General features: G+C 44.7%; 1 protein-coding gene across 2 annotated transcripts in view; it reads left to right on the top strand.

Moving 5' to 3' along the window:
* POLR3GL (RNA polymerase III subunit GL) overlaps nt 1–27,134 on the top strand; it is a 279,970-nt gene that overhangs the window by 126,580 nt on the left and 126,256 nt on the right. For both annotated transcript variants that reach the window (XM_044079992.1, XM_044079993.1), the window contains exon 6: nt 2,460–2,533. In XM_044079992.1, the coding sequence (XP_043935927.1) occupies nt 2,460–2,533 (74 nt within the window). The remainder of the gene's footprint in view (nt 1–2,459; nt 2,534–27,134) is intronic.

The following is a 27,134-nucleotide window of genomic DNA, read 5'->3' as shown; positions in this document are numbered from 1 at the left end:
GGGAAAGATTCTCTCTTTGTATGCAGGCTAGAGGGGAATCTTCTTCTCAGCCTACCCTTCCCCTGATCCTGGAATACCTGGCTGATTTGCTTCACGGTGGTCTTTATTTTTTCTCTGTCAAGATCCATGCTTCAGGCATTACTGCTCATTGTTCTTTTGAACAATCCATTTTCTCTCATCCTCTGATCAAAATGTTTCTCAGAGGTGCTTGCAACTTAAAACCTCCCAGAAGGGCGCCTACTCCATCCTGGGATCTTAATTTTGTTCTAGAGAAACTCACTCTTCCTCCTGTTGAGCCAGCTGCCACTGCAGATTTAAAGTTTCACTCATGGAAGACTGCCTTCCTCTTGGCTATAAATTCAGCAAGGAGGGTTTCGGAGCTGCAGGCTTTGATGGCTTTGGAGCCTTTTCTTATTTTCCATGCAGCTAGGGTCTGTCTGAGAACCAACCCCTCCTTTATGCCTAAGGTGGTTTCTAGCCTGACTCTTAATCAGTCCATACACCTTCCTACCTTCTTTCCTAATCCTCGAAATAAGAGGTGAGAGGATCCTACATTCTCTTGATGTGCATAGACAGCTCGGGTTTTACCTGGACAGGACTAAAGACCTTCGGAAATCAGCTCAGCTATTGGTCAGCTTTGCCCCTGGAGCCCAGGGCAAGGTTATTTCTAAGCAAACCATTTCTAAATGGATTGCTCATTGTATTACTTTTTGTTATTCCTTTCATGGGAATGGTTCCTCCTCAAGGGGTTAGGACCCACTCAACTAGAGCAGCTTCCACTTCTGCAGCCTTTTTAAGGGGTGTCCCTACTAAAGATATTTTGGAAGCTGCCACATGGTCTTCTGTTCACACTTTCACAAAGCATTATAATTTGCCTTTGTTTTCAAAAGCCAGGGCAGGGTTTGCCACTGCTGTTCTGCAGGGCATTATCTCCAATCCTTGATTCTGTTGGCTCCTCCTCCCTTTTCTGTGGGCTTTGATAATCAACCCATTGGTTAGGACTGCAACAGTGAAACACGATGAACATAGTACAATTCTGTGCACTTACCATAAATGTAGATGTTCTAGTGTATTCACTGTTGCAGTCCTGCTTTCGCTCCCTCCATCCCCCTTTTTTCTCTTTTCCTAAGGTACAGGCTAAATTTAGTTTAAGCCTTGTTTTCTGGGGGCTTCTGACTGTTATGGCAAGAAAGACTGAGTAAGTGACGTCGGCTGCCTTCATTTGTATCGGACGCCCTGAAGTCCTTTACATCCGATGACAGCCGATGTCATTTTTACTTACCTTTGGTATTCTGGCCAATCGAGGGCTACCAGGAGCCGGATAACCCATTGGTTAGGACTGCAACAGTGAATACACTCGAACATCTGTACATTTATGGTAAGTGTACACAACTGTACTTTCTGTATCCCTCTGGTAGTTGCTGCTACTTCACAGTCAGTGTGTGTTGTATGATTGCAAAGTGTGTATCTGCCATGTAAGGTATGTTTATCATGAGGCACTGCCTCTAGACATATTCCCATCATTTTTTTTTTACATTCTAATTTCCCCTTAGTATCAGATGATGTGCCCAAAGGTGTGTTCTTCCATCCCTTACCTTCTACAGATTCTGTGATCAAAGAGAAGAATGAAATTTATTAAAAGTACAGATGTATGTGCTAGCTTACGCTTACACACACAAACACACATGCACACACACCGTAACAGTTGAGTAACTTGCTGCAAACAAATAAAAAAATCAACCTGCACCGATTAAGAGGGATGTATGTCCTTACAGCACTAGAGCATCCCTCCTCCAGCCATCTTTCTTGCCGTGAGTTGAGTTTTAGAACATATTCTCTCTTCTCTGTCATGATAGAACCTGTTAAAATATTTTAATTTTACCCATCTCAGATAGCAGTGTGTGGCAGAAACAAATTGGATATTATATTTCTGTCTGCCGAATAGTACTTGAACAGTAGAACAGTCCACACTGTAGTTCGTGTTGAATATTAAGCCAGGTTGTCAGTGCAGTGAAAGATCAAAGCCCATGGTTTTCCTGCTTATGAGCCATTAACCTGCGCATGTGTTGTCAAGAGAAATGGGAATCAAACAGAACCTTTCTGTGTTAGTTATGTCTTGCACTGGGTGTCCCTGCTATAGTAAAAGGAGGAACTAAAACATTACTGATGCATACCTCTCAGTCGGAGTCTGTGTCTGTCTCCTGTTAAAATGGGATTTGTGGAAGCACAGTATCAACTATAAATTAACAAACATGTTTTGCCAAAGTGTGTCTTATGAAAGTCTGCATATTTTCTCATTAATCCATTTTTTATTTGTTCTCATGATGAGGATTTGAGTTGACATTTTAACTTTGTGCATTACTTTTTTAACAAGATTTTCATATTTATGAGATGGGGTCTATATGCTATAAAGGTTAAATTGAGGAGTCTAATTTTTCTTTACTTGGGTTTGCTTGTAGAACCTAGTGTTGTGATACCAAGGAGGATGAAGAACATACGTGTTGATAAAGAAGAGATCATTAAGAAGCTAGAGGTAAATCTTGTATTTTGTGAAATTTTGAAAGGAATACAGAATAAGTGAAAAGGTAATTTTCATTGTTTGGTAATACAGCATCTTGTGTGCATTGCAAGGACACTATAGCTATTAAATCCTCTACTCCTGTATTTTTTTTTCCAAATTTCTCACCTTTATTTTTTTTATCTGCTGTTTAACCTCCAGGTTAAACAGAACTGATTCCTTCTTGTTCTCTCTGTCCTTCCATTCTTTCTGTGTTTCCTGTCCTTATTCTTCCTTAACCAAATTTTATTATCATTATTGTTATTATTTATGCTTGATTCCATACTTTAAATGTCTCAGATTTCTTCATCATTGCCTTCATCAACTGGTCCACATCCTCAGCCAGTAAAATGCAGTCATCTACATTTTGTTTTCTGTTTTCTGCCCGCCAGAACCTTTCTCAATTCCATGACAAGACTTTCACTACCGTTACTAACAGTTGTAAGGGTTTTATGAATCCTTGCCCTTTAGTTATATTAGCGTTGACTTTTGTTGTCATTCTCCCTTTAAATACTACTTTTATTTTAGGGTCATATTGCCTTAGTCCATTTCTTGTACCACACCTCAAGTCTGTCTTCATTCATACTTGAAAGAGGATTGTCCAGTTTACCTAAATTAAAGTGTTTCCTGATGTCATGTTAAACTCTTCCTGTATTGTAGCTAGCACTTCTTTTTGTCCTATCTATAAAGATGCAGAATTGTCAGAAGTTGTTTGTTGACTTCCTACCCTTCAAAGAACCTATTTGATGTTCATCGTGCATACAGCTGCAGTCATTACAGAAGGGTTATCCTGCCGTCAGGCGGGTCCTCAGTCGGCCGAATTCCAAAGTCTAGGTCCGGCGTCGGTTGTCGTCGCTTCTTCCCTGACGTCAGTGCGGCAAGGGTATAAAAGAGGCAGCCAACGCCATTTTCTTCAGTCTTTCTTGCTGCGCGGTGCCCGAAGCAGAAGCAGTTTGCAAGTGCCGGTCGGCCAGCTCCTGAGATTTACGAACAGTATTTCAGCCGAAGTCTTCTTAGCTAAGTACCCCGTTGGGGAAACTTTTCTTGCCTCAGACCGATGTCAGACAAAGTTAATAATTGCATTTCTTGTGGGAAGCAAATACCGCATAAGGATTTTCATTCTTTCTGTATACCTTGCTTAGGGCCAGACCACGACGTCTCGGCCTGCCGTTTTTGTGCTAGGTTCAACAAGCGCACTATTAAGCGCCGGGCGGAGTTCGCCCTTCATTATTTTGGCAAAAAATTTAATTATATCATGTCGTCGGATACCCCGACGCCAGTTTTAGGGAAAAGACGCAAAGACAAGGACCGACATCCAAGGCCCGCATCGAGTACTGAGACCACGCTTAGGCCGACTACAGGTTCTCTGGTTCTCAGCGAGGTGCCTACCCAGTCCCTGACTACCGATGAAACTATTTTACTGGTGTCTCCAGTACCCGAGGTCGCAGGCTCCTCGGTCTCCATTCCCACCGCAGATACCGATGCCACTCTTGGCGGGGAAACCGAAAAATTAGTGAGGCCTGCCATTTCTGAAGGCGTCTTCAGGCCTACCACCTTCTCTATTAAAGCCTTCACTAAGTCTAAAGCTACCATCAAAACTAAAAAGCAGGGCCCTCAGACCTCCTCTCAAGGCCCCATGCCTAAAAAACAGATGCTTAAAATGGCTGAGGATTTGATAACACTCATCAGGGGTTCTCAACCCCCCCCTGACAAAAGACCCAGATTGGAGGAAGACTACCCTTCTTCAGACCAGGCTTCTATTACCTCAGACCATTCTGAGGACCAGGATTATGCCTATTCCCCTTTGGAAGACTCTGATGCTGAGGAGTCTATTCCCTCAGTCTCCCCCCTGAGGACTACTCTTTTGGGGAAACCCTGCATACATTGAGGGAGCACTTCCACTGGGAAGGCCAAGATTACTCAGATTCCAATAAAAGGCTCAGGGAATTTCTACTGCTCCCCCAGCATAGGCCCCTGGCTATCCCTCCTGTTTTAGATATTTTGGATGATGTGTACGCAGAATCCAGTCTTAATCCAGATTCTTTACCTCCAGCCCCTGTTAAACCAGACAGGTATTACCGGGTTCCTGATTCCCACCAGTTCCTTTATAAAAGCCATACTGCTGACCCAGAAACTATTTCACAGGGTCCCAAGGGGATAAAGGCCTCTACTGCTAAAAACTCTTTACCTTCAGAGAGAGATTCCAGAGCATTAGAAAGGTGGGGGGGAAAGGTGTATACATCAGCCGTTTTAACCATGAGGACATTAAACTGTCAATTTCATATGTTAAAGTACCAACAGTTTTTGTTATCCCAGCTGAAAAGCAAAATGACACAAACAGAGCAGCCAGATTTGAAAGAGTTGCAGGATTTGTTGCATGGAGCAGAGCAAGTGGGTAAACATACCTTGCAGTGTGGTGTTGATGCTTTAGAGGCCTCATGTAGAGCTGTTGTCACAGGGTCTGTCATACGTAGACATGCTTGGCTGAAAGAGCAAACCTTACCAGATCATGTCAAAGCAAAGTTATTAGATGCACCACTTCAAAAAGATGTATTGTTCAGTGTTAAAGCTGAGGAGGTACTAAAGAAAATGGAGGAAAAAGTGAAATCTATGCAAACAGTTAAAGATTTCTTGCAGGTGCAACCTTCACACTTCAGGAGAAACTGGCCTTCAAAAAATTGGTCCTTTCCAGCCACGGACAGACCTCAAAGGGGCAGATACAGACGCCCAAGGGGTAGAGGACAACCTCAAGGATCTTACAGAGCTAGACATTGGCAAGCAGCAACCCCAAGGGGTGGAGAAGATAGACCACAGTCATTTAGAAAACAGACACAATGACTTCCCCCTATGCCTACCAAACAAAGCTTTAATGGCAGCACCTTTGGGCGGAAAACTGGCATTATTTTCAAAAAACTGGCACATTGTTACAAAAGACAAATGGATTCTGGACATTATAGACAGAGGCTACAGGTTCCACTTTCACATCCTTCCAAAAATGAGAGGCTTGCCAAACCTGCCACAAAATCAATGGGCAGAGGCACAAAGACAAATTTCCGCTCTCATGGATATGAAAGCAATTCAAGAGGTACCTGCAAAAGAACAAGGTCAAGGCTTTTATTCCAGACTATTTCTGGTACCAAGGAAGGACAAAGATTGGAGACCCATCTTAGACCTAGCCATCCTAAACACATATCTACAGGTACCAAAGTTCAAGATGCTCACTTTACAGCAGCTTCTTCCCATGTTGGGCAAGGAGTCTTGGCTGGTAACGTTGGACCTCAAGGAGGCATACCTGCATGTCCCTATCAGACAAGATTGCAGAAGATACCTCAGATTTCTTGCAGGCTCAACCCATTACCAATTCTCTGCATTGCCCTTTGGCTTATCTACTGCACCCAGAGTGTTTACGAAATGCCTGGCATCAGTAATTGCCTTCTGCAGACAACAAGGAATACAAATCTACCCATATCTGGACGACTGCCTGATCCAAGCGGACAGCAAGGACATTCTATTGCAGCATCTGGCATTTGTAATAAAACTGTTAAACTACCTGGGATACACAGTGAACAAAAAGAAATAAAAACCAATACCTTCTCAACAAATAATTTTCTTGGGTGCCAGCTTAAATACAACCACACAGATGGCCTACCTCACGCCAGACAAACAAGGGCAACTGTCTCAATACTTCAACAAAATGGCAACTTTAACCAGACTAACTGCAAGGAAAGTCCTGCAGGCTCTGGGATTCATGGTATCTTGCATCCTACTGATACCATGTGCAAAGCTACATATGAGGAAACTACAATGATACCTAAAAAACTTATGGTCTCAACACAGCCACAGCTTGGAAACAATTATACCACTCATTCCATGCCTTCAAAAGGAATTTTTGTGGTGGGCTCAAGCATGCCAAAGAAACACAGGTCTCCCTTTCTGTTTACCTCAAGCAACTCAAATCATCACAATGGACGCCTCACACTACGCCTGGGGAGCACACATGGCAGATCAGTGCATTCAGGGAAAATGGTCCCAAAAAGAAAAGCACCTACACATCAACCAAAAGGAGATGCTAGCCATGCAAAATGCTCTTATGACCTTCAAGGACCTATTGCATCCAGGCCAGCTATTGATATGACCTTCAAGGACCTACTGCATCCAGGCCAGCTATTGATAAGAACAGACAACACCACAGTCATGTGGTACATAAACAAACAGGGGGGAACTCATTCATACCCCCTGTGCAGGCAAGCCATGACCCTGTGGAACACAGCTCTGGAATTACAAATTCAACTACAGGCACAATTCCTGCCAGGGAAGGAAAACACACTGGCAGACAACTTAAGCAGAAACATGACAGACCAACACGAATGGAAGTTGCATCCTCAAGTCTTCTCAAAGATAACTCAGGCATGGGGAAAGCCAGACATAGATCTATTTGCTACCCACAGAAATTACCAGTTGAAAAAATTTTGTTCAAGGACCTATCATACACAGGCCTGGAAAGTGGACGCACTCTCCTTCAATTGGACAACATTGACAGTCTATGCCTTCCCGCCTCTTCCTCTATGGACCAAAGTTCTATTAAAAGCCAGAGCAGAGAGGCCACAAATGATTCTCATTGCTCCAGACTGGCCACAACAGCACTGGTATCCTCTCCTAAAGAGCCTGTCACACTCACCACTATGGATCCTACCTCTAGTTCCTCTTCTGCTGTCCCAGCACAACTACAAAACCCTTCACAGCCAGCTCAAAACCTTAAATCTAGCTGCATGGAGGAATACCTTAATTTCCCAACAGACTCTCCTCTCCAAGGAGGATCAGGATGTCATCTTGGAGGCCAGAAGACCCTCTACTAGAAAAACCTACTCCGCCAAATGGAAACTTTTTTGTTCCTGGAATCAAGAAAAGGGCCAGAATCCTTGGGTAATAAATATACCTCAAATTTTGCAGTACCTAGCTGAAATGTTAAACAGTGGTCTTTCCTTCTCCTCCATCAAGATCCACGCTTCAGCCATTTCTGCACAATACAATACAGACCCTCCTTTATTCTCACATCCTCTATTAAGGCAGTTCCTCAGAGGGGCAAAAAATATAAAACCCCCACGGAAACCACCAGTCCCAGCTTGGGACCTCAACTTCGTATTGGAAAAGCTGACCCTACCTCTCTTTGAACCGGCTTCTTCTGCAGAGCTACAATATTTGTCGTGGAAAACAGCCTTCCTTCTGGCTATTACCTCAGCACGCAGGGTTTCAGAGCTACAGGCCCTCATGGCTGTGCAACCATTCATCATTTTCCATCAGGACAGAGTTTCCTTAAGAACCAACCCTACCTTCATGCCAAAGGTCGTATCCAGTGTAGCTTTGAATCAGACTATTCATTTGCCTACCTTTTATCCAAATCCACAGAACAAAGGAGAAAGACTACTACATTCCTTGGACATTCACAGATAACTTTGTTATTACTTGGACAGAACAAAGTCATTCAGGAAATCTGAGCAGCTCTTTGTGTCCTATACTACAGGTGCTCAAGGAAAGGCTATTTCCAAACAGACAATTTCAAAATGGATAGCCCACTGCATACACTTTTGTTATTCATTTCATGGGAAATCTGTGCCTGTATACATCGGATCCCACTCCACCAGGGCTACAGCTACCTCTACAGCTTTCCTCAGGGGGTCCCTACCAAGGACATTTTGGAAGCAGCTACTTGGGGTTCAGTGCACACTTTCTCCAAGCACTACCACCTTCCCCTATACTCTAAATCTAGAGCGGGCTTTGCCACAGCAGTCCTGCAGGGCATCCTAGCCCCTCCTAGTTCCACTTAGTACCTACCACCCTTACTTAGCTTTGGGATTCTTCCCATCTGTAATGACTGCAGCTGTATGCACGATGAACATAGTACAGGTTTGTACCTACCATAAATGTAGATGTTCGAGTGCTCATACAGCTGCAGTCCAGGTTACCCTCCCTCCATCCCCTCTTAGGACAGGCCTCATGACAAACACCTTTATCATACAACCTATGTGGGGTATTCTTTTATGGTGTATTTGCTTTCAACTACTGTTTTTGATTTATCTACATTGCATGTTTGCATAATATAATGTTTTGCCTTCCTTCTGGGGACACCTGACATCTGGGGCAAGAAAAACTGAAGAAAATGGCGTCGGCTGCTTCTTTTATACCCCTGCCACACTGACGTCAGGGAAGAAGCGACGACAACTGACGCCAGACCTAGACTTTGGAATTCGGCTGACCGAGGACCCGCCTGACAACAGGATAACCCATCTGTAATGACTGCAGCTGTATGAGCACTCGAACATTTACATTTATGGTAGGTACAAAACTGTACTTTGTCCTTCCATATCACTGTTGCAGTATTCTTACCAATAGGGATCCCCTGCCAAGGGCAACCTGATGTCCGGCCAGTATACCAAAGCCTTTTAGTTGTAAAGGGTACACCGTATGTCACACGTATGCTCCCCATGCATGGTATAGGGCATAAAGATGACATCCGGATGTACCATCCTCAGAACTTTTTTGCCCCCAATCCGAACACCATCTTCAATCGTCAGTCTGAACGCCCGTTCATCTGCTGATTCTGCCTCTTTCACATAAGTGCTCTGTTGGGGTTGTTGATTTTATTTACCATACATTTGCCTTGTAATCTGGATGTTGGGTTTCATGTCCTCCAGAAAGGGGAAATGCCAGTGTGGGAGGTTGATTCCCCATAAAGATCGGTACAAGCAGTGTTTGTTCTGTTTACGTGCTTCTCATGACCATACGTTTTGCGAGATTTGTCAGTCCTTTGTCCCTAAGATGTTGAGGAGTCAGCTTTCTTCTCTAGGTATTTGTCATGAGAATCAAAAACTTAAACGGTTGGCTAAAGATATCATGGAAGGATCTCCCCATCCTTTGGGCCAGCCATCTATGAAGAAAAATGCCAAGAAAGCTTGAAATTCTTCAGCTGTACCACCTCCACTGGACATCTCTCCAGAGGCTGTTGAAAGTCCGGAGGAGCGTCCAATTTCTTTCTCAGATTCCTTTGCCATGACTGCTTTGGAGGCCGTCATGGACTCGACGCAATGCACATTCATGGAGGGTTTGCAGACATCCTCTTCGGATGTACAGTAGGAACTGCGTCGGGGTATTACTGAAGGGCCTAGAGGTGTTCCTCAAATTTCAGTTAGGGAAAAGGTCATGACTACCATTATTGAATGCTGTCAGGGGTCAAAGCCACCAAAATTTTTCAAGGCTGACTTCCTACTCAGAAAAATGCAGGAAAGTAAACATATTTCGAATGCTCCCAAGGATTCCCAGAGTGAATGGCAGAACTTCACTCGTGGCTTGTTTAATGCCCTTATGGCTCTCAAGCCTCCACTGTGTGTATCTGTTCCTGCCCCCTGGTCTTCTGCCCTGCTTATGAGGTCTAGGGAACAGGATTCTTCTGAGGAGGATGCTGCTGATCCTGATGAAGAGTCCCTGACGTACTTCTCTCAGATTCCTTTGTCATTGGACTATGATTCCAAGGAAGAAGAGTGTGTCACTCCTGACTATCCTTTTGATGAGATTTCATTTGGTGATACTGTTTACAGATTAATGGAATCTTTCAAAAGGGACTGTGCTCAAGTGTCCGATGTTCAGAAGAGGTACTATGAGCTTTTGCAAATGGAGTCTTCTAGGTGCTCTGCTGTTCCTCCACTTTATTCTGCCTTGCTGGATGCTTACTGCTTCTCAATCCCCCTGCTCCCAAAAAACCTGGTAGGTTTTATAAAGTGCCTGAGGACTGCAAGTTTCTATGTAAGTGTCCTTCTGCTAATCCTTCTGTGGTGTCAGTGGCTTCTGATAAGCCTTCCAAATTGTTACCCTCTACTCAATTGCTGTCATCTGATAAGGATAGCAGAACCATAGAGAGGCTGGGTAAGAAGGTGTATCGGATGTTCTTTGTGTTTCACTGTTGTAGTCTTCACATTTGGGTTATCCCTGCCAGGGTAGCCCTCGACCGTCCCGAATAGCAGAGACTTAGTATTTCTGCGTCTGTTGTTGTCGCTCCAGGACTGAAGTCAGGTCGTCAGTAGTATAAAGTAAGGCAGCCGATGCCATTACATCAGTCTTTCTTGCTGTGGAGCCGGAAGCAGAAGCAGTTCGCACATGTGCTGGTCGGCCAAAACCTGAGTTTTCGTCTACCGAATTGAAGTTGAAGTCTTCTAAAGCTAAGTACCCCATTGGGGATCCTTTTTTCTTTCACTAAGTGGTGTCAGAAAAAGTTAGTAATCATCTTGGCTGTGGAAAGCAAATACCACACTGAGATTTCCATTCTTACTGCATCACTTGTTTAGGCCCAAACCATGATGTCTCCCATTGTCGCTTCTGTGCTTTGTCTAACACCAGAACTGTCCATCATCGGGCCCTTATTGTAGCCAGACATTTTTGCTTACAGTCCTCAAACTCCGATATGACTTTAAGCCATCCGACAGCAGATCTCCCGAAAAAATGTAAAAATAAAGACAGAGACAGACCGCACAGATCCAAACCTACCGACAGTGCTTCCATTAAGCTAGTCGTCAGTTCTCAGGTCCTCAGTGAGGCACTTTCGCAGCCACTGATGCCCGATTCTGTGGATTTGCAGGCCGCTACCAAGACAATTTCGGAGTCCGGTATGCCGCAAAACTCTTCTTCGACTAATTATCCTGCGTTCGTCTCTACCTTGGATGGGTCTGGAGCTGCTGAGCAGGCACCAGCTTCCGAGGAAGACCTTTGCACTACCGATTCTTGACACAAACCGACGTCTTCTTTCGCCACTACCATTCTTTCAAAAATGACCGAGTTTCTAAGGCCCAGGGTACGAACCATACCCAAGAAACCGACAACCCACTCTCAAGCACCTGCTGCCTTGCCACAGTCTCAAATGCTTAAAATGGCAGAAGACCTTATCATGCTGAGCAGGGGAAGCCAAGCTATCCCCTCCAAAAGGAAAAGATATCTATCCCCTGTAGTTCTGTCTGAACAAGAGTCTGATTAATCTGATGCATCTGAATATGGAGACATGCAACCCCTCTCTACTTATGAGGATACTGATATGGAGGATTCAATTCCTTCAGCCTCTCCCTCAAGTAGGTAGTCAAGACTACTCTCAGTCTAAAAAGAGACTCAGGAAATTCCTAGATCTTCCAAGACACAGACCCTTGGCCATCCCCCCAGTCCTGGATGTTGTGGAGGATGATGTTCATCGAGTTTCACTGTTGCAGTCATTACACTTGGGTTATCCTGCTGGCAGGCGACCCGCAGTCATCCCGAGTTCCAAAGTCTTGGTCCGGTGTCGATTGCTGTCGCATCTTCCCTGATGTCAGTGCGCCAGGGGTATAAAAGTTGCAACCGACGCCATTTTCTTCTGTCTTTCTTGCCGCGCGGTGCCCAAAGCAAAAGCAGTTCGCAAGTGCCGGCGGCCAACTCCTGAGATTTTCAAAATCAAGTTTCAGAACCGAAGTCTTCAATAAAGCTAAGTATCCCATTGGGGAAACTTTTTCTTGCTCCAGACTGATGTCAGTAAAAGTTAATAATTGTATTTCTTGTGGGAAGCAAATACCTCATAAGGACTTTCACTCTTACTGTATTCCTTGCCTAGGCCCTGACCACAACGTCACTAGTTGTCAGTTTTGTGCTAGATTTAATAAACGCACTATTAAACGTCGGTTTGATTTTGCTTTACATTATTTTGGCTGAATGTTTAATTACATAATGCCATCGGAACAACCGACGACCGGAATCTATAAAAAACGCAAAGACAAAGAAAAGGACAGGCATCCGAGGTGCAAAACCGACGATGAAGCCTCTTCTAGGCCAGTCGCCGGTTCTCAGTGAGGTGCTTTCGCAGCCCCTGACACCCGCTACCTCAGAGCCACAGGCCATAACTGACAGCCACGTGGAGACACCGAGGCCTCTGGAAACTCAAGGTATTGGGCCTACGTAAACTATACCCTCAGATGGGTCTGGAGCCGCTGAGCAGGCATCGGCTTCTGAGGGTGTTTTCAGACCTTCACAGTTTGCAATTAAGCCCACTACAGCAGCAAAGGCTAAGTCAAAAACACCATTAAAGACAAGGAAACAAGTACAGCATTCTCCTGAACAGTCATCCATGCCAAAGAAACAGATGCTTAAAATGGCCGAAGACCTTATTACTTTAATCAGGGGTTCCCATCCCCCTCCTGACAAAAGGCCTACGCAAGACACTGTTTATCATTCCTCTGACCAGGTTTCTATTTCCTCTGACTCCTCTTCTGATCAGGGATATTCTCTCCCTCCCTATGAGGACTCTGATGCAGATCCGCCTGAGGATTATTCTTTTGGGGAAACCCTGCATACCATGTGGGAGCATTTCCATTGGGAGAGCCAGGATTATTCAGAATCCAAGAAAAGGCTCAGAGACTTCCTTTTATTGCCACAGCACAGGCCCCTAGCTACCCCCCTGTGCTTGATATTGTTGATGATGTTTTTTCTGAATCCAGTCTGTCTCCTGATTCTTTACCCCCTGCTCCAGTCAAGCCAGACAGGTACTACAGAGTCCCTGACTCTCACAAATTTCTTAACAAAAATCTTGCTGCAGACCCAGAAACAATTTCTCAGGGTCCAAAAGGGGTTAAGGCTTCCACTGCTAAAAATCCTGTCCCCTCAGGTAGGGATTCAAGAGCTCTGGACAGATGGGGGAAAAAAGTTTACACTTCTGCTACTTTTGCTGTAAAAGCTTTAAACTGTCAGTTTCACGTGCTTAAATACCAACAGTACCTCATGTCATTGTTAAAACAGAAAATGGTTTCAAATACAGAAGGTCCTGACAGTAAGGAAATGCAGAATTTATTGCACGCAGTTGAACAAGTGGGAAAGCATACTCTGCAATGTGGTTTTGATTCAGGCTCTGTTATTTGTAGGCATGCTCGGTTGAAAGAACAAAGTTTACCTGACCATGTTAAACTGAAATTATTGGATGCTCCATTACAGCATGATACTTTGTTTGGTGTTAAGGCAGAAGAGGTGTTAAATAAAATGGAGGATAAAGCAAAGTCAATGCAGACAGTGAAAGATTTCTTACAGGTTCAACCACCTAGATTTAGCAGAAACTGGCCTTCAAAAAATTGGTCCTTTCCAGTGTCAGACAGGCCACAAAGAGGCAGATACAGATGCCCAAGAAGCAGATCTCAGCCCCAAGGCTCCTAATGACCTAAACAATGGGGTGCTTCAGCCCCCAAGGGAGGGGAAGACAAATCAAAACTTTATAGTTAACAGTCTCAATGACTTCCCTCTGCAAATGCCAAGCACTTACCTTTTGACAGCACGGCTAGGGGGGAAGCTAGCACTTTTCTCAAAAAATTGGGATATGATCACCCAGGACCAATGGGTGCTGAATATTGTTTATCAGGGTTACAGATTCCACTTCCACACACTTCCAAAACCAAAAGGTATGCCAGACCTGCCACAAAACCAATGGGCAGAGGCACAAAAACAGATTGCTCCTCTTATGTACATGGGTGCTATTCAAAAAGTTCCACAGCAAGAACAGGGACAAGGATTTTACTCAAGACTTTTCTTAGTACCCAGAAAGGACAAAGCCTGGAGACCAATACTGGACCTGTTAATCCTAAACACTTTCCTGGATGTTCCAAAATTCAAAATGTTAACACTGCATCAACTTCTGCCCATGCTGGGCAAGAAGGCTTGGCTAGTTACTTTGGACCTCAAGGAGGCATACCTGCATGTCCCAATCAGACAATCTTGCAGAAGATACCTCAGATTCATAGCAGGTTCAATGCATTACCAATTCATTCTCTGCACTGCCCTTTGGCTTATCTACTGCGCCCAGGGTCCTCACAAAATGCCTGGCACCAGTAATTGCATTTTGCAGACAAAAAGGAATTCAAATATATCCCTACTTGGACAACTGCCTTATTCATGCAGAGAAAAAGGATATTCTTCTAAAGCATCTGGCGTTTGTAAAAAGATTGATAATTTGCCTAGGGTACACAGTAAACGAAAAGAAATCAAAACTAGTGCCCTCTCAAGAGATAATATTCCTGGGTGCAAGCTTAAATACAACTACCCAAATGGCTTATCTCACGCCAGACAAACAAAGGCAACTGAATCATTACTTTCAAATGATAGGAGCAAAAACCCAGCTCCCTGCAAGAAAAATTCTGCAGGCCCTGGGCTTCATGGCATCCTGCATTCTACTAATTCCATATGCAAAACTGCATATGAGGAAACTACAGTGGTATCTAAAAAGTGTTTGGACTCAGCATTGTCACAGCCTGGAGACAACCATAACTTTAATTCCCTGCTTACAACAGGAGTTTTGATGGTGGGCCCAGGCCTTTCACCACAACAAGGGACAGCCTTTCACTTTACCCACAGCCAGGCAGACAATAACAACGGATGCATCGGATTATGCCTGGGGGGCACATATGGCAGGAAAATGTATTCATGGCACATGGCCCAAAGAACAAATGCATCTTCACATCAATCAAAAAAAGATGCTAGCTTTACAGAATGCCCAGACAGCTTTCAAGGACCTACTATACATCCAGGACAACTATTAATAAAGACGGACAATACCACAGTTATGTGGTACATAAACAAGCAAGGGGGCACACATTCATATCCCCTATGCAGGCAAGCCATGACTTTGTGGAACACAGCACTGACTTATCAAGTACATCTGCAGGCACAATTCCTGCCAGGAACAAAAAATACACTGGCAGACAAACTAAGCAGAAATCTCATGGATCCTTACTAATGGAAACTAAATCCATAGGTGTTCAGCATGATAACGAGGAAATGGGGACGCCCAGACATGCATCTTTTTGCCTCCCCTCACAATTACCAAATACAGAAATTCTGAACTTATCACTCTCAAGCATGGAAAGTGGATGCTCTATCATTCGGCTGGAAAGGCCTGACAGCCTATGCCTTCCCTCCGATGCCTCTCCTTACCAAGGTACTCCTAAAAGTCAGACAAGAAAGGCCAAAAATTATCCTGATTGCCTCAGACTGGCCACACCAGCACTGGTACCCAATCCTAAAGAGCTTGTCTCAAGCCCCAGCTTGGCCTCTACCTCAAATTCCTCATCTTCTGTGACAACAAAACAATCAGATTCTGCACAGTCAACTCAGAACCTTAAATCTGGCAGCATGGCAGATAATGTGGCAACTCAGACTGCACCTCTCTCTAAAGCTGTTATGGATGTTATTTTAGAAGCCAGGAGGCCCAGCACTAGGAAATCTTATTCAGAAAAATGGAAGAGATTCTGTGCTTGGAACCAGGCACAAGGGCTTGAACCACTTGTCCCTAATATACCTCAGATTTTACAATACCTAACTGAGATGCTGGACAAAGGCCTATCTTTCTCATCAATTAAAATCCATGCCTCTGCCATTTCAGCTCATTACAATACGGAACCTCCTATTTTTTCACATCCTCTACTACGACAGTACCTCAGAGGGGCAAAAAATATAAGACCCCCAAGGAGAGCACCAGTACCAACTTGGGATCTCAATTTTGTTTTAGAAAAACTCACGCTGCCTCCTTTTGAACCAGCCAGCACAGCTGATCTAAAATTCCTATCGTGGAAAACTGCTCTGCTCCTAGCAATAACTTCAGCGAGAAGAGTCTCAGAGCTACAGACATTAATGGCTGTGGAACCTTTCATCATTTTTCATCAGGACAGGGTCTCACTTAGGACAAACCCAACATTCATGCCAAAGGTGGTATCCAACGTGGCCTTGAACCAAACCATTCATTTACCTACTTTCTACCCAAATCCCCAGAATAAAGGGGAGAAACTTCTGCACTCTTTGGATATACACAGACAGCTACAATTTTACCTGGACAAAACAAAAGCTTTCAGAAAAACTGAGCAACTGTTTGTAGCCTATACTGCAAGATCACAAGGAAAGCGTACTACAAAGCAGACAATTTCAAAATGGATAGGCCACTGCATCCACTTCTGTTATGCACAGCATGGCAAATCAGTGCCTAAGGGCATTAGGCCTGACTCTACCAGAGCTGCAGCCACTTCAGCAGCTTTTCTCAGTGGAGTACCAACCAGAGACATTTTAGAAGCTGCAACCTGGAGCTCAGTGCACACTTTCAACAAGCACTACTACGTACCTCTCTACTCTAAATCCAGAGCAGGCTTTGCCACTGCAGTTCTGCAGGGCCTCGTAGCCTCTCCAAATCCAATTTAGTCCCAGCCACCCAACCTCAGCTTTGGGATTCTACCCAAGTGTAATGACTGCAACAGTGAAACACGATGAACATAGTACAGTTGTGTACCTACCATAAATGTAGATGTTCGAGTGTATTCACTGTTGCAGTCCAGGTTACCCACCCACCATCCCCCTTTTCATTGCTGGGACTTTTCTATACTTCTCAACTCTATACAACCTATGTGGTGTATTTGCTTGTAGATGAAGGAAATGTTTATAGTAATATATGCATGTTTTTTGGCATATTTTTATCTTTCCAGCCTTCCTATCTGGGGGCACTTGACATCTTGGGCAAGAAAAACTGAAGAAAATGGCGTCGGTTGCAACTTTTATACCCCTGGCGCACTGCCGTCATGGAAGATGCGACTGCAACCGATGCCGGACCAAGACTTTGGAACTTGAGCCGACTGCGGGTTGCCTGCCAGCAGGATAACCCAAGTGTAATGACTGCAACAGTGAATACACTCGAACATCTACATTTATGGTAGGTACACAACTGTACCTTTTCCTGGAATCCAGCTTGAGTCCTGACACTCCCTCCTGCACCCAGAAAACCAGACAGGTACTATAGAGTCCCTGACTCACACAAATTTCTCTTTAAGAATCCTACTGCTGACTCTAAGGTAATTTCTCAAAGACCTAAAGGAATTAAAGCAACCTCTGCTAAAATCCCACACCCTCCGATAGGGATTCCCGAGCACTGAACAGACTGGGTAAAAAAGTATAACACCTCATCTACTCTTGGTATCAGGGCACTAAATTGTCAGTTCCATATGCTGAAATTTCAGCAATATACCCTAAAACTCCTTAAACAAAAGATGTCTTTCATTCCTACTTGGGCAGAATCTAAAGAATTACAAGAGTTAATGCATTCTGCAAGTCAAGTAACTAAACACACCTCACACTGTGGTTTTGATGCCCTAGAAGCTTCTTACAGCCACCTAGGTTCAGCAGGCATTGTCGCACTAAACACTGGTCCTTTCCTGCTTCCAGTAAACCAGTCCAGCCTAGACCCTGTGGAACCAGACCCCCCCAGACTGCAGCCACAGGGAATGCAGAGATCTAAGCAGTGGACTACCTCCACTTCAAAACCAGGGAGTTCTAAGCCACCCCCTTATGGTAAGAACTCACAATGACTCACCTCCCCCACCCCCTCCCTCTGCCCACCTTCACTTACCCCCAGGAGGAAAACTCTCCTTTCACACAAGCACCTGGGCCACCAATACTGACCACCACTGGGTTCTGAATATAGTGTCTCAGGGATGCAAATTTTCCTTCCACACCCTTCCAACCCCAAAAGTGTTCCCAGATCTACCACCAAACCAGTGGGCAGAGGCTCAAAAGTAAATCTTTCCCCCCTCTCTTTGAGGGCAGTAGGGCACGTTCCCGCAGAACAGATAGGCCAAGGTTTCTATTCCAGACTTATCCTGGTGCCCAGAAAAAAAGGCACCTGGAGCCCTATCCTCAATCTATCCATTCAAAACACCTTCCTGGTAATTCTAAAATTCAAAATGCTCACCCTCCAGCATCTGCTACCCATGCCTTCCAAGGATGCTTGGCTAGCCACCCTAGATCTAAAAGAGGCCTACCTCCACATTCCTATCAGGAAATCATGCAGGAAATACCTCCGTTTCAGGGCAGGATCTCAGCACTTTCAGTTCTCTGTGCTTCCCTTTGGCTTATCCACTGCTCCCAGAGTTTTCACAAAATGTCTGGCTCCGGCCATTGCCTTTTGCAGACAAAGAAATATTCAGATTTACCCATACTTAGATGACTGCCTGATTCAGGCTGACAGCCAGAAAAAGCTGCTCAAGCACCTGGCATTTATCAAGACCCTTCCAACCTCCCTAGGATACACAATCAACAAAAAGAAGTCCAAACAGGTGCCCACCCAAAGGATTATCTTCCTGGGAGCAAGCCTGGACACAGCATCCCAGATGGCATACCTTACACCAGAGAAACAAATTTTCCTGACAGCCTTCTTCTCTCAGCTAGCCACCAAGCCCCAGCTATCTGCAAGGAAATTCCTGCAAGCTCTGGGGTTCATGGCATCTTGCATACTACTCATTTCATATGCCAGACTGCATATGAGGAAACTTCAATGGTACCTAAAAAATCTTTGCTGTCAACACTCTCGACCTGGAAACTGTTCTACCTATAATTGCCTGCATCAGAAAAGATTTCCTTTGGTGGGCTACAGCATGCTCCCACAACAAGGTACTGCCTTTCTCACCCCCCCTCTGCCCAGACCCTCACCACAGACGCATCAGACTATGCTTGGAGGGGTACACCTGGACGGCAGGTGCATATACGGCCAATGAAGCCCACAGCAAATCCCTCTGCACATCAGTCAAAAAGAGATGATGGCTGTGCAGCATGCATTAACAGCTTTCAAACCCCTTCTTTCTCCAGGGGCTCTCTTGGTCAAAACAGACAACACCACTGTAATGTGGTACATCAATAAACAGGGAGGGACTCAATCCTACCCTCTATGCAGGCTGGCCATGACCTTTTGGCACCCAGCCTCTGCCATGCAACTACACCTGTTAGCACAATTCCTGCCAGGCTCTCTCATCTCTCTGGCAGACCAATTAAGCAGAAATCTTCTGGATCCACACGAGTGGCAGCTCTACAGAAGAACCTTCACCCTTAATAACTCAGAAATGGGGCACCCCGGCGGTTGACCGCTTTGCCTCCCACACCAACCATCTGCTCACCAAAGTCTGCACCAGGGAGCATCACTGAATGGCTTGGAAAATGGATGCCCTGTCCTTCCCCTGGGTCAGTCTATCGGTCTGTGCTTTTCTTCCACTACCTCGCATACCTAGGGTACTGCTCAAAAAAAGGAGGAAAAACCAAAGACCATTCTGATAGCTCCAGACTTGCCCTGGCTGCACTGGTACCCCTTGCTGCGCTGCCTTTCTCCACTGCCCCCATGGCACCTTCTTCAGATTCCAAACCTCCTGACCCAGAGGGAAGGGGAATTCATGCATTCCCAATTGCAAACACTCAGTTTGGCAGCTTGGCTTATTCCCTAACTCTGAACCAATCTGCCAGCCTCAGTAAACAGGTTCTAGATGTTATCTGTGAAGCCAGACGCCCTAGCACCAGAAAGTCTTATGCTGACAAATGGAAAAGGTTCTGTACCTGGATCCAGGCTAAGGGAGGCAGTACAGCACAGCCCTCCCTCCCTCTCATCCTGGAGTATTTAGCTGACTTACTACACAGTAGCATCTCTTTCGCCTGTATAAAAATTCATGTCTCTGTTATTTCTGCTCATTTTCCCACTGAGCAGCCCCTTTTCTCACACCCTTTGGTCAAACAGTTCCTAAGGGGGTCTAGCAACATGAGGCCACCTAGAAGGGCACCAACTCCAGCTTGGGACCTTAACTTACTATTGGAAAAGTTCACCCTGCCCCCCTTCGGACCAGCTTCTTCTGCAGAGCTAAAATTTCCGTATGGAAAATAGCATTCCTTCTGGCCATCACTTCAGCTAGAAGAGTCTCTGAGCTGCAAGCACTGATGGCTGTGGAGCCCTTAATCATCTTCCTTGCTGACAGGGTATCCCTCAGAACTAATCCATCCTTCATGCCCAAGTTGGTGTCCAGTGTGGCTCTCAAACAATCTGTTCATTTGCTCACCTTTTTCCCTAATCCCAAGAACAAGGGGAAAAGGATTCTGCACTCTCCAGATGTGCACAGACAGGTCAGATTCTATCTGGACAGGACTAAATCCTTCAGGAAGTTGGATCAACTGCTGGTTAGCTTTACTACAGGGGCAGAAGGCAAAGCTATCTCCAAACAAACCATCTCCAAATGGATAGCACACTGCATTCATTTCTTCTATATGCAACATGGAAAGCCTCCTCCCAAGGGGGTCAAGCACACTCCACCAGAGCATCCTCCACTGCTGTGGCTTTCCTCAGAGCAGTCCCTACCAGGGACATCCTGGAGGCTGCCACTTGGACATCTCTTCACACTTTTACCAAGCATTACCACCTGCCTCTCTTCTTCAAATCCAGGGCAGGGTTTTCCTCTGCAATCTTGCAGGCCATCCTAGCCGGACCCTATTTTCCTTTACTGGCTCCACCCTTTTCCACAGCTTTGGGAATCAACCCAAATGTGGTGACTGCAACAGTGAAACATGAAGAACATAGTACAGTTGTGTACACTTACCATAAATGTAGATGTTCGAGTGTATTCAATGTTGCAGTCCTGGTTTCCCTCCCTCCATCCCCCTTTCTTCTCTTTCCTTACAAGGGACTTATTGGTATTTATTTTCCACTAGTGGGGTTTATTCCACCAGAACATGGCTCCCACTTGGGGGATCCTGACAGGTTAGGGCAAGAAAAACTGATGTAATGGAGTCAGCTGCCTTACTTTATGCTACTGGCGACCTGACGTCAGTCCTGGAACGACAGCAACCAACGCAGAAATTCTAAGTCTCTGGTATTCGGGCCGGCTGAGGTCTACCCTGGCAGGGATAACCCAAATGTGATGACTGCAATAGTGAATACACTCGAACATCTACATTTATGGTAAGTGTATAGAACTGTACTTTCTGCTACCCTAGCCTTTGGGGCTGTTAACTGTCAGACACACATGACTAGGTACATTTTGGCTATTCTCTGTCAAGGCTGTTAGGCTATTTGTGATCTCTCTGATAATGTGGGGAAGGCCTCTGTTCTTGCTTTGCTTGAGACATCCTCCCAAGAAGCTCACCATTCCATTAAATGCAGCTATGATGCAGCTGATGCTTCATCTCGGGCTTCTGCTTTTGGATCTGTTTTTAAGAGGTATTCCTGAATCAGACTTCAGCCTTTTCCTGGTTATATCAAGGCTAAACTGATGATGGATGCTCCTCTGGATAATAAGCATTTGTTTGGTGCTGTTGCTGCGGAGTTGTTTAAGTTCCTGCAAGAAAGGTGCAAGGCCTTACAGGAGTTAAAGCATGTTGATGTTCATCGTGCATACAGCTGCAGTCATTACAGATGGGTTCTCTGTCATTGTATGGTCCTCGGGTCGCCGAATTCCAAAAAGTCACCGCCCGTTGTTGTCGCTTTTCCTTTCCTGGACGCCAGGGCGACAGGGTATATAACACAGCCAACGCCCATTTTTCCAGTCTTTTTGCCCACAAGCAGTCTGGAGCAGAAGCAGTTCGCAAGTGCTTGTCTCCTGAAATTACGAAAATTTGGAAATGAAGTCTCTTTCTTTCTTCGCTAGCTAGGAACTTTTCTGCCAAAGACCCGAGGTCAGATGTCAGCAATTTTAATAAAAATACCGTGTGGGAAGCAACATGGGCACTGGTATATTCCATTTAGACCCAGACCACACCCAGACCCCTTACATTTGTGCCACTTTTCTGTGCTTTGTGCCACTTTCAATAAACGACGATAAACTTTTTTGGAAGCAGCGTGGTACTTTTGTTCGCTTAAAGATTTAAAGTACCGCTTTACCGCCGACCAATCATGCAAAGACCTACACGCCAGGGGTCCGACACGCGATCCGACACCACTCACACCACACCACCACGCCTCCACTTGCGAGAACGTTACGGGTTCTCAGCACGGGTGCTTACCCTTCCCCTGACCACCGACGTTCCCTTGACCGCGAGACCTCTCGCCCATCGGCGCCGCTGCTGCCCCCGCACACTGTGAGTGTCAGCCTCTGGCCTTGGTGAGTGCTGCCACCGTGGACCACTCTTCTCCACCTCCTTGACAGGTTTCTTTCTTCCTTCTTCTTCAGTTTCCTTCTTTTCAGATTCCAAAGGGTTCTTTTTTTCACTCCTTGTAGAACAGACCACTGACGAGCAATTCCACCTCCTTGACATCTCCTGTGATGTTCCACTATGATGATCCTCAACTGGATTCACTGCCTGCCGCCAAGCCTGTGCCTTGCTAATAGGTACCATAGAGTCTAACTCACACCAAATTTCTTTACAAAACCATAATGCTGGGACTCAAACCCCATTTCTTTGTCAAGGCAGAATATCATATCTACTGCTAAGAATCCATTACCTTCCGAGAAGAGAGAGATCCTTAGAAGAATGGGAAAAAGGTATATACCTCGCCACCACTAGCCATGAGGGCCTGAAATGGAAAAACCATAATCTTTCTTATATCACAGCCAGTTATCACATGTAAAGAATCAAAATTCAAGACCTGAACCTGTTGATTTGAAGGAGTTGCAGGAGCAGGCAGGATCATTAGACAGAAAGGGTAAACACACCTACAGTCGTATGGATGTTTGATTCTCTGCTGTAGAGGTGCTAAGTAGAGCTGTTACAGTGCCAGGCATCCTCACTTGCCCTGGCTGCCTAACAAACATTGATCATTCATCTACTCACAAAACTTGGCAATGCTCCTACTTAAAGGATGTATTATTTGGGACTAAACTACTAAAGATACGGAAAAAAAACGAAAAAATTTCAAACTAATGCTTTTCTACAGTTTAAATGACACGCTTTGTAGCAGATTCTTTTAGCAGAACTGGTCTTTCAAAGCCAAAGATAAGCAGCAAAGAGGAAGATACAAAGAATTGGCAAGGGTGAGGTGGCCTCAAGGATCATATAGAGGCACAGATCATATAGATAGGGACAGGTACAACTTAAGACAGTGCAAAGACAGCAGACAGTGCACAAAAATACAGCCCCAAGACAAACCCAAAGACAGCTCAGGTGGCAGGCAGCAAAGGTGCATTAATGATTATTTTCAAAAAATTGGCATATTTTCACAAAAGACAAATGGATCCTGAAATTATAAACAGAAAAACAGGATTTCCAGAAACAATTAATACAGAGCTCAAAGGACATTATAAAAATACAAGAGGTGCCGAACTGGCTCAACTAAAAATTAATTTCAGAGGCAATGACAATGATTCAAGGCTCAGAGGTTCATATTCACCAACAAGGTCCTCAAGGAGACAATTCCAGGTTATTCCTGAATTCAAGGGAATTCCACTCACAATTCCTACTTTTGACTTATCCATCCCATTTGACATCCAAACAATCTTCAAAAATTCAAGATGCTGTGCAGGTTGTATTCATGCAGCTCACTCAGGCAAGGAACGCAGCTGGTAATATTGACCTCATTGCATGATACAAGCAGACAATATTGGCAAAGACGTATCAGATTTTCTCGATTTCTTGCAGGTTCAATCCACTATCAATTGCCTGTTCAATCAATTTAGCACATTACCCCTTGTAGGAGTATCTACTTAAAATGCCTGTGTAATCAAATTCTGCACTGCAGAGGGATCCTACTCACTGCTTTCAGAAGGCAGATTGACGACTGCCTGATCCAAGCAAAGCTCACTGACATACTTGGAACAAGACATACTTATGTAAACATGTAATGAACACTGGGAAAAGAGAAATCCAAAGATACTAGGCTAACAAAAATGGCCCCAAATAATTTTCCTGCGCCAAAACACACACAAACACCCAATTGGCCTATCTTAAACAAAAAACTAATATCACTAAAAACCACAAAAACAATTCCAACTGGCTAACTACCACCAGATGCCTTGCAAAAATCCCAGGCTCTGGGCTTCATGGCATCTTTGCTTCAATTTGCATAAAATTGTACATAGCTAACTCATATGAGGAAAAAGTAATGGTAACTGTCAAAATTACTAATTCAACAAAGGAATAGTTGGAAACAATATTGCCACTAATACCATGTGCAAAACCATTCTTTGGAAAATTCAAAGCATGCCAACACTACAGAGGTCTGACAAACACAGCCCTAACATTAATCAAGTCATCACAGACTTTCAATCAGACCACGCCAACAAAGGAATAGACCTACATCACAGGTCAGGGAAGGGCAATCAGTCCCAAAAGGAAAAGCACTTTTCACATCAATTCCTGGAAAGAGGGCAGCAATTAAATGCAATTAGGAATTCCAGCAACCACATCCAATACCTAAATCCAGGGCAATTAACAACAATGTGGGTAACAACAACAATAAACAACACATTAGGAACACAAAGCAGAACAGACCATGTCACACCCATGTGTGGCTCATACATGGCAAGGGAAAAACACATTGTACCCCACAGTAGGCCCGCTACGGTTTGGAAATCTAAGCTCCAAACTGACATCGCAGAAATATGACAGAGATAATCTCAGCTAGGAAAAGGCTATCCAAGACTGTTTACAAAGATAATCCAAGCGGCGAAGACCCAATTCTATCAGATCTCTCCTTTTGCCAAAGGATATCAATTGATCCAAAGCTTCTCAAGGACACATTTGCATCCAAAGTTCTCGAGAGTGACTTTCTAAAAGTTCCCAGGCAGCAAGGATCAGACGCTTTCTGTGTGCCTCCCTACTGCCCAAGTAGACAGACCAGCAATGAAGTTGAGGACTCCATCCTTGGCCAATACTGAGACTGTGCAAGACAAAGCTGGAGGAGCCTCCCTGATTCTGATGACACTACCTCCTCTGGACCCTCTCTCTAATCAACACTCTCCACACTCTCTTCATAGTCAACAACTCTTCACAACCAGCTGAAAACACTCAATCTTGGGCACCACAACAGACCCTAACAGACCCTAGAAAAGCTGAACCATTGTGCAGGAATGGTTTGCGGAGGCCATCCTCTAGAAAAGCTTTCCTACTGAAAATGGTTTTGGTTTTTGGGCTTTGGAAATGAGAAAAAGGGCCAGGATCCTATAAACTGAATTTCTCCATCAAATTTACAGTATCTACTGAGCCATTTGACATCATTTTCCTTTTCCTCCCATCAAATCTATGCCTCAGCCATACAGTCCACCCTCATTCTCTCATTTAATTCTCCACCCCTCACCCAGAGGGAGCTTCTTCCTCAGAGGAATAAAGAACCAACCAATACCAACCTCTCAACCACCAGCCTGGGATCTTCATTACACAGAAGAACAACACATGTCCTGGAAACAACCAGCTTGCAACCTTTGTCCTGAAACACATTGTCCTGAAAACGTTTCATCTGGCTACTCTCAGCTCAGAGGGTCTCGAACTACAAGCCTCATGGCTGTGCAGCCCGCTCTCATCTTCACTCCACAGGGGTCTACTTAACCAACCCGCCATCCCTGCCTAAGTGCCTATCCAGGGTAGTTTTCGCCAAGCAAAGCACTTACTCTTACATACCTCTTACCTCATCCTAAGGGGAAAGGGGATTATTTTCCTTAGACATCCATAGGACAGCTACCTAGAATTTGACAGAACTAAGCCTTTCTTTAAATCAGAACAAACCTGTCTTTGTGTCTGTGTCCTATGCTGTAGGAGCAATTTCAGGCCAGACAATTTCATTTCAATGGCATGAACATATACGGTACGGTTTTGTTTTTCATCTCAATGCTGTACCTCTACCTACAGATCAGATCCCATCCACTCCACCACAGCTACCTCCTCTTAGCCTCTTCCCAGGAGGACCTATACCAGATATTTTTCAGGCAGCCACTTGGAGTTCTGTGCATACCTTCACCAAAATTACCACCAGTATTATATACAAAACTAGAGCAGGCTTTGCCACTGCTAGTTGCAGTCTTGCAGGGCTATACCCTCCTCCCAACACCACCTACCACCCTACCACAGCATGCTGGATTTTGGGCATTCAGATGACTGCAGCTGTAGCTGTATGCACGATGAACATAGTACAGTTTTTGTACTCACCGAGTAAGCCATGTTCTGAGTCGAGTGCTAACTCAGTCCAGGCTCTTGGTACCTCCCTAGTTCCGCTTTCCTACTCCTACAATCTGATTGCTACACTTCTATGGTGTATTATCTTCGCTTCTAGGTTTATTGATTATATAGCATTGATTATATATATATATATATATATATATATTTATTTCCCCTGTGTCCACGTTTCAGAGTAATTATCCTAATAAACCTGCCTTTGTCCATAGAAAGTCTCACCCTCCCCCCCCAAAGGTAAAGAGGTTGGTAGAAGGGATCTCTCTGCTAAGGCTATCCAAACTCCTTCTACCCGGAAGCCTCCTTTTCCTGACAAATCAAGTGATGTCTGACTATCCTGTTCTTCTCAGTCACATTCCTCTTTCTCTGTCCCTTCCTATTTGGGTAAAAATCATCCAAGACTCCTGGGTTCTTTCCATAATTCACCAGGGTTATTAACATGGTTTGGAAATCTCTTCCCCACTTTTTGGGCTTTCTTTAGCTTCCTCAGGAACAGTAGCCCTTTTTTCCAGAGGTGCTTTTGGGCCTTTTGGCTTAAGGAACAATTCAAGAAGTTCCGACTCCTCACAAGGGGAGGGGTTTGTTACTCCATGTTCTTAGTCCCCAGGAAAGAAGGTGCCTGGAGACCCATACAGGATCTTTCTCAGCT

Source organism: Protopterus annectens, chromosome 8.part0 (genome assembly GCF_019279795.1).
Source record: "Protopterus annectens isolate FY-2018-M chromosome 8.part0, PAN1.0, whole genome shotgun sequence".
NCBI lineage: Eukaryota > Metazoa > Chordata > Ceratodontiformes > Protopteridae > Protopterus > Protopterus annectens.
The sequence above is the reverse complement of the archived record's forward strand: the minus strand, read 5'-3'. Positions and strand labels throughout refer to the sequence as shown.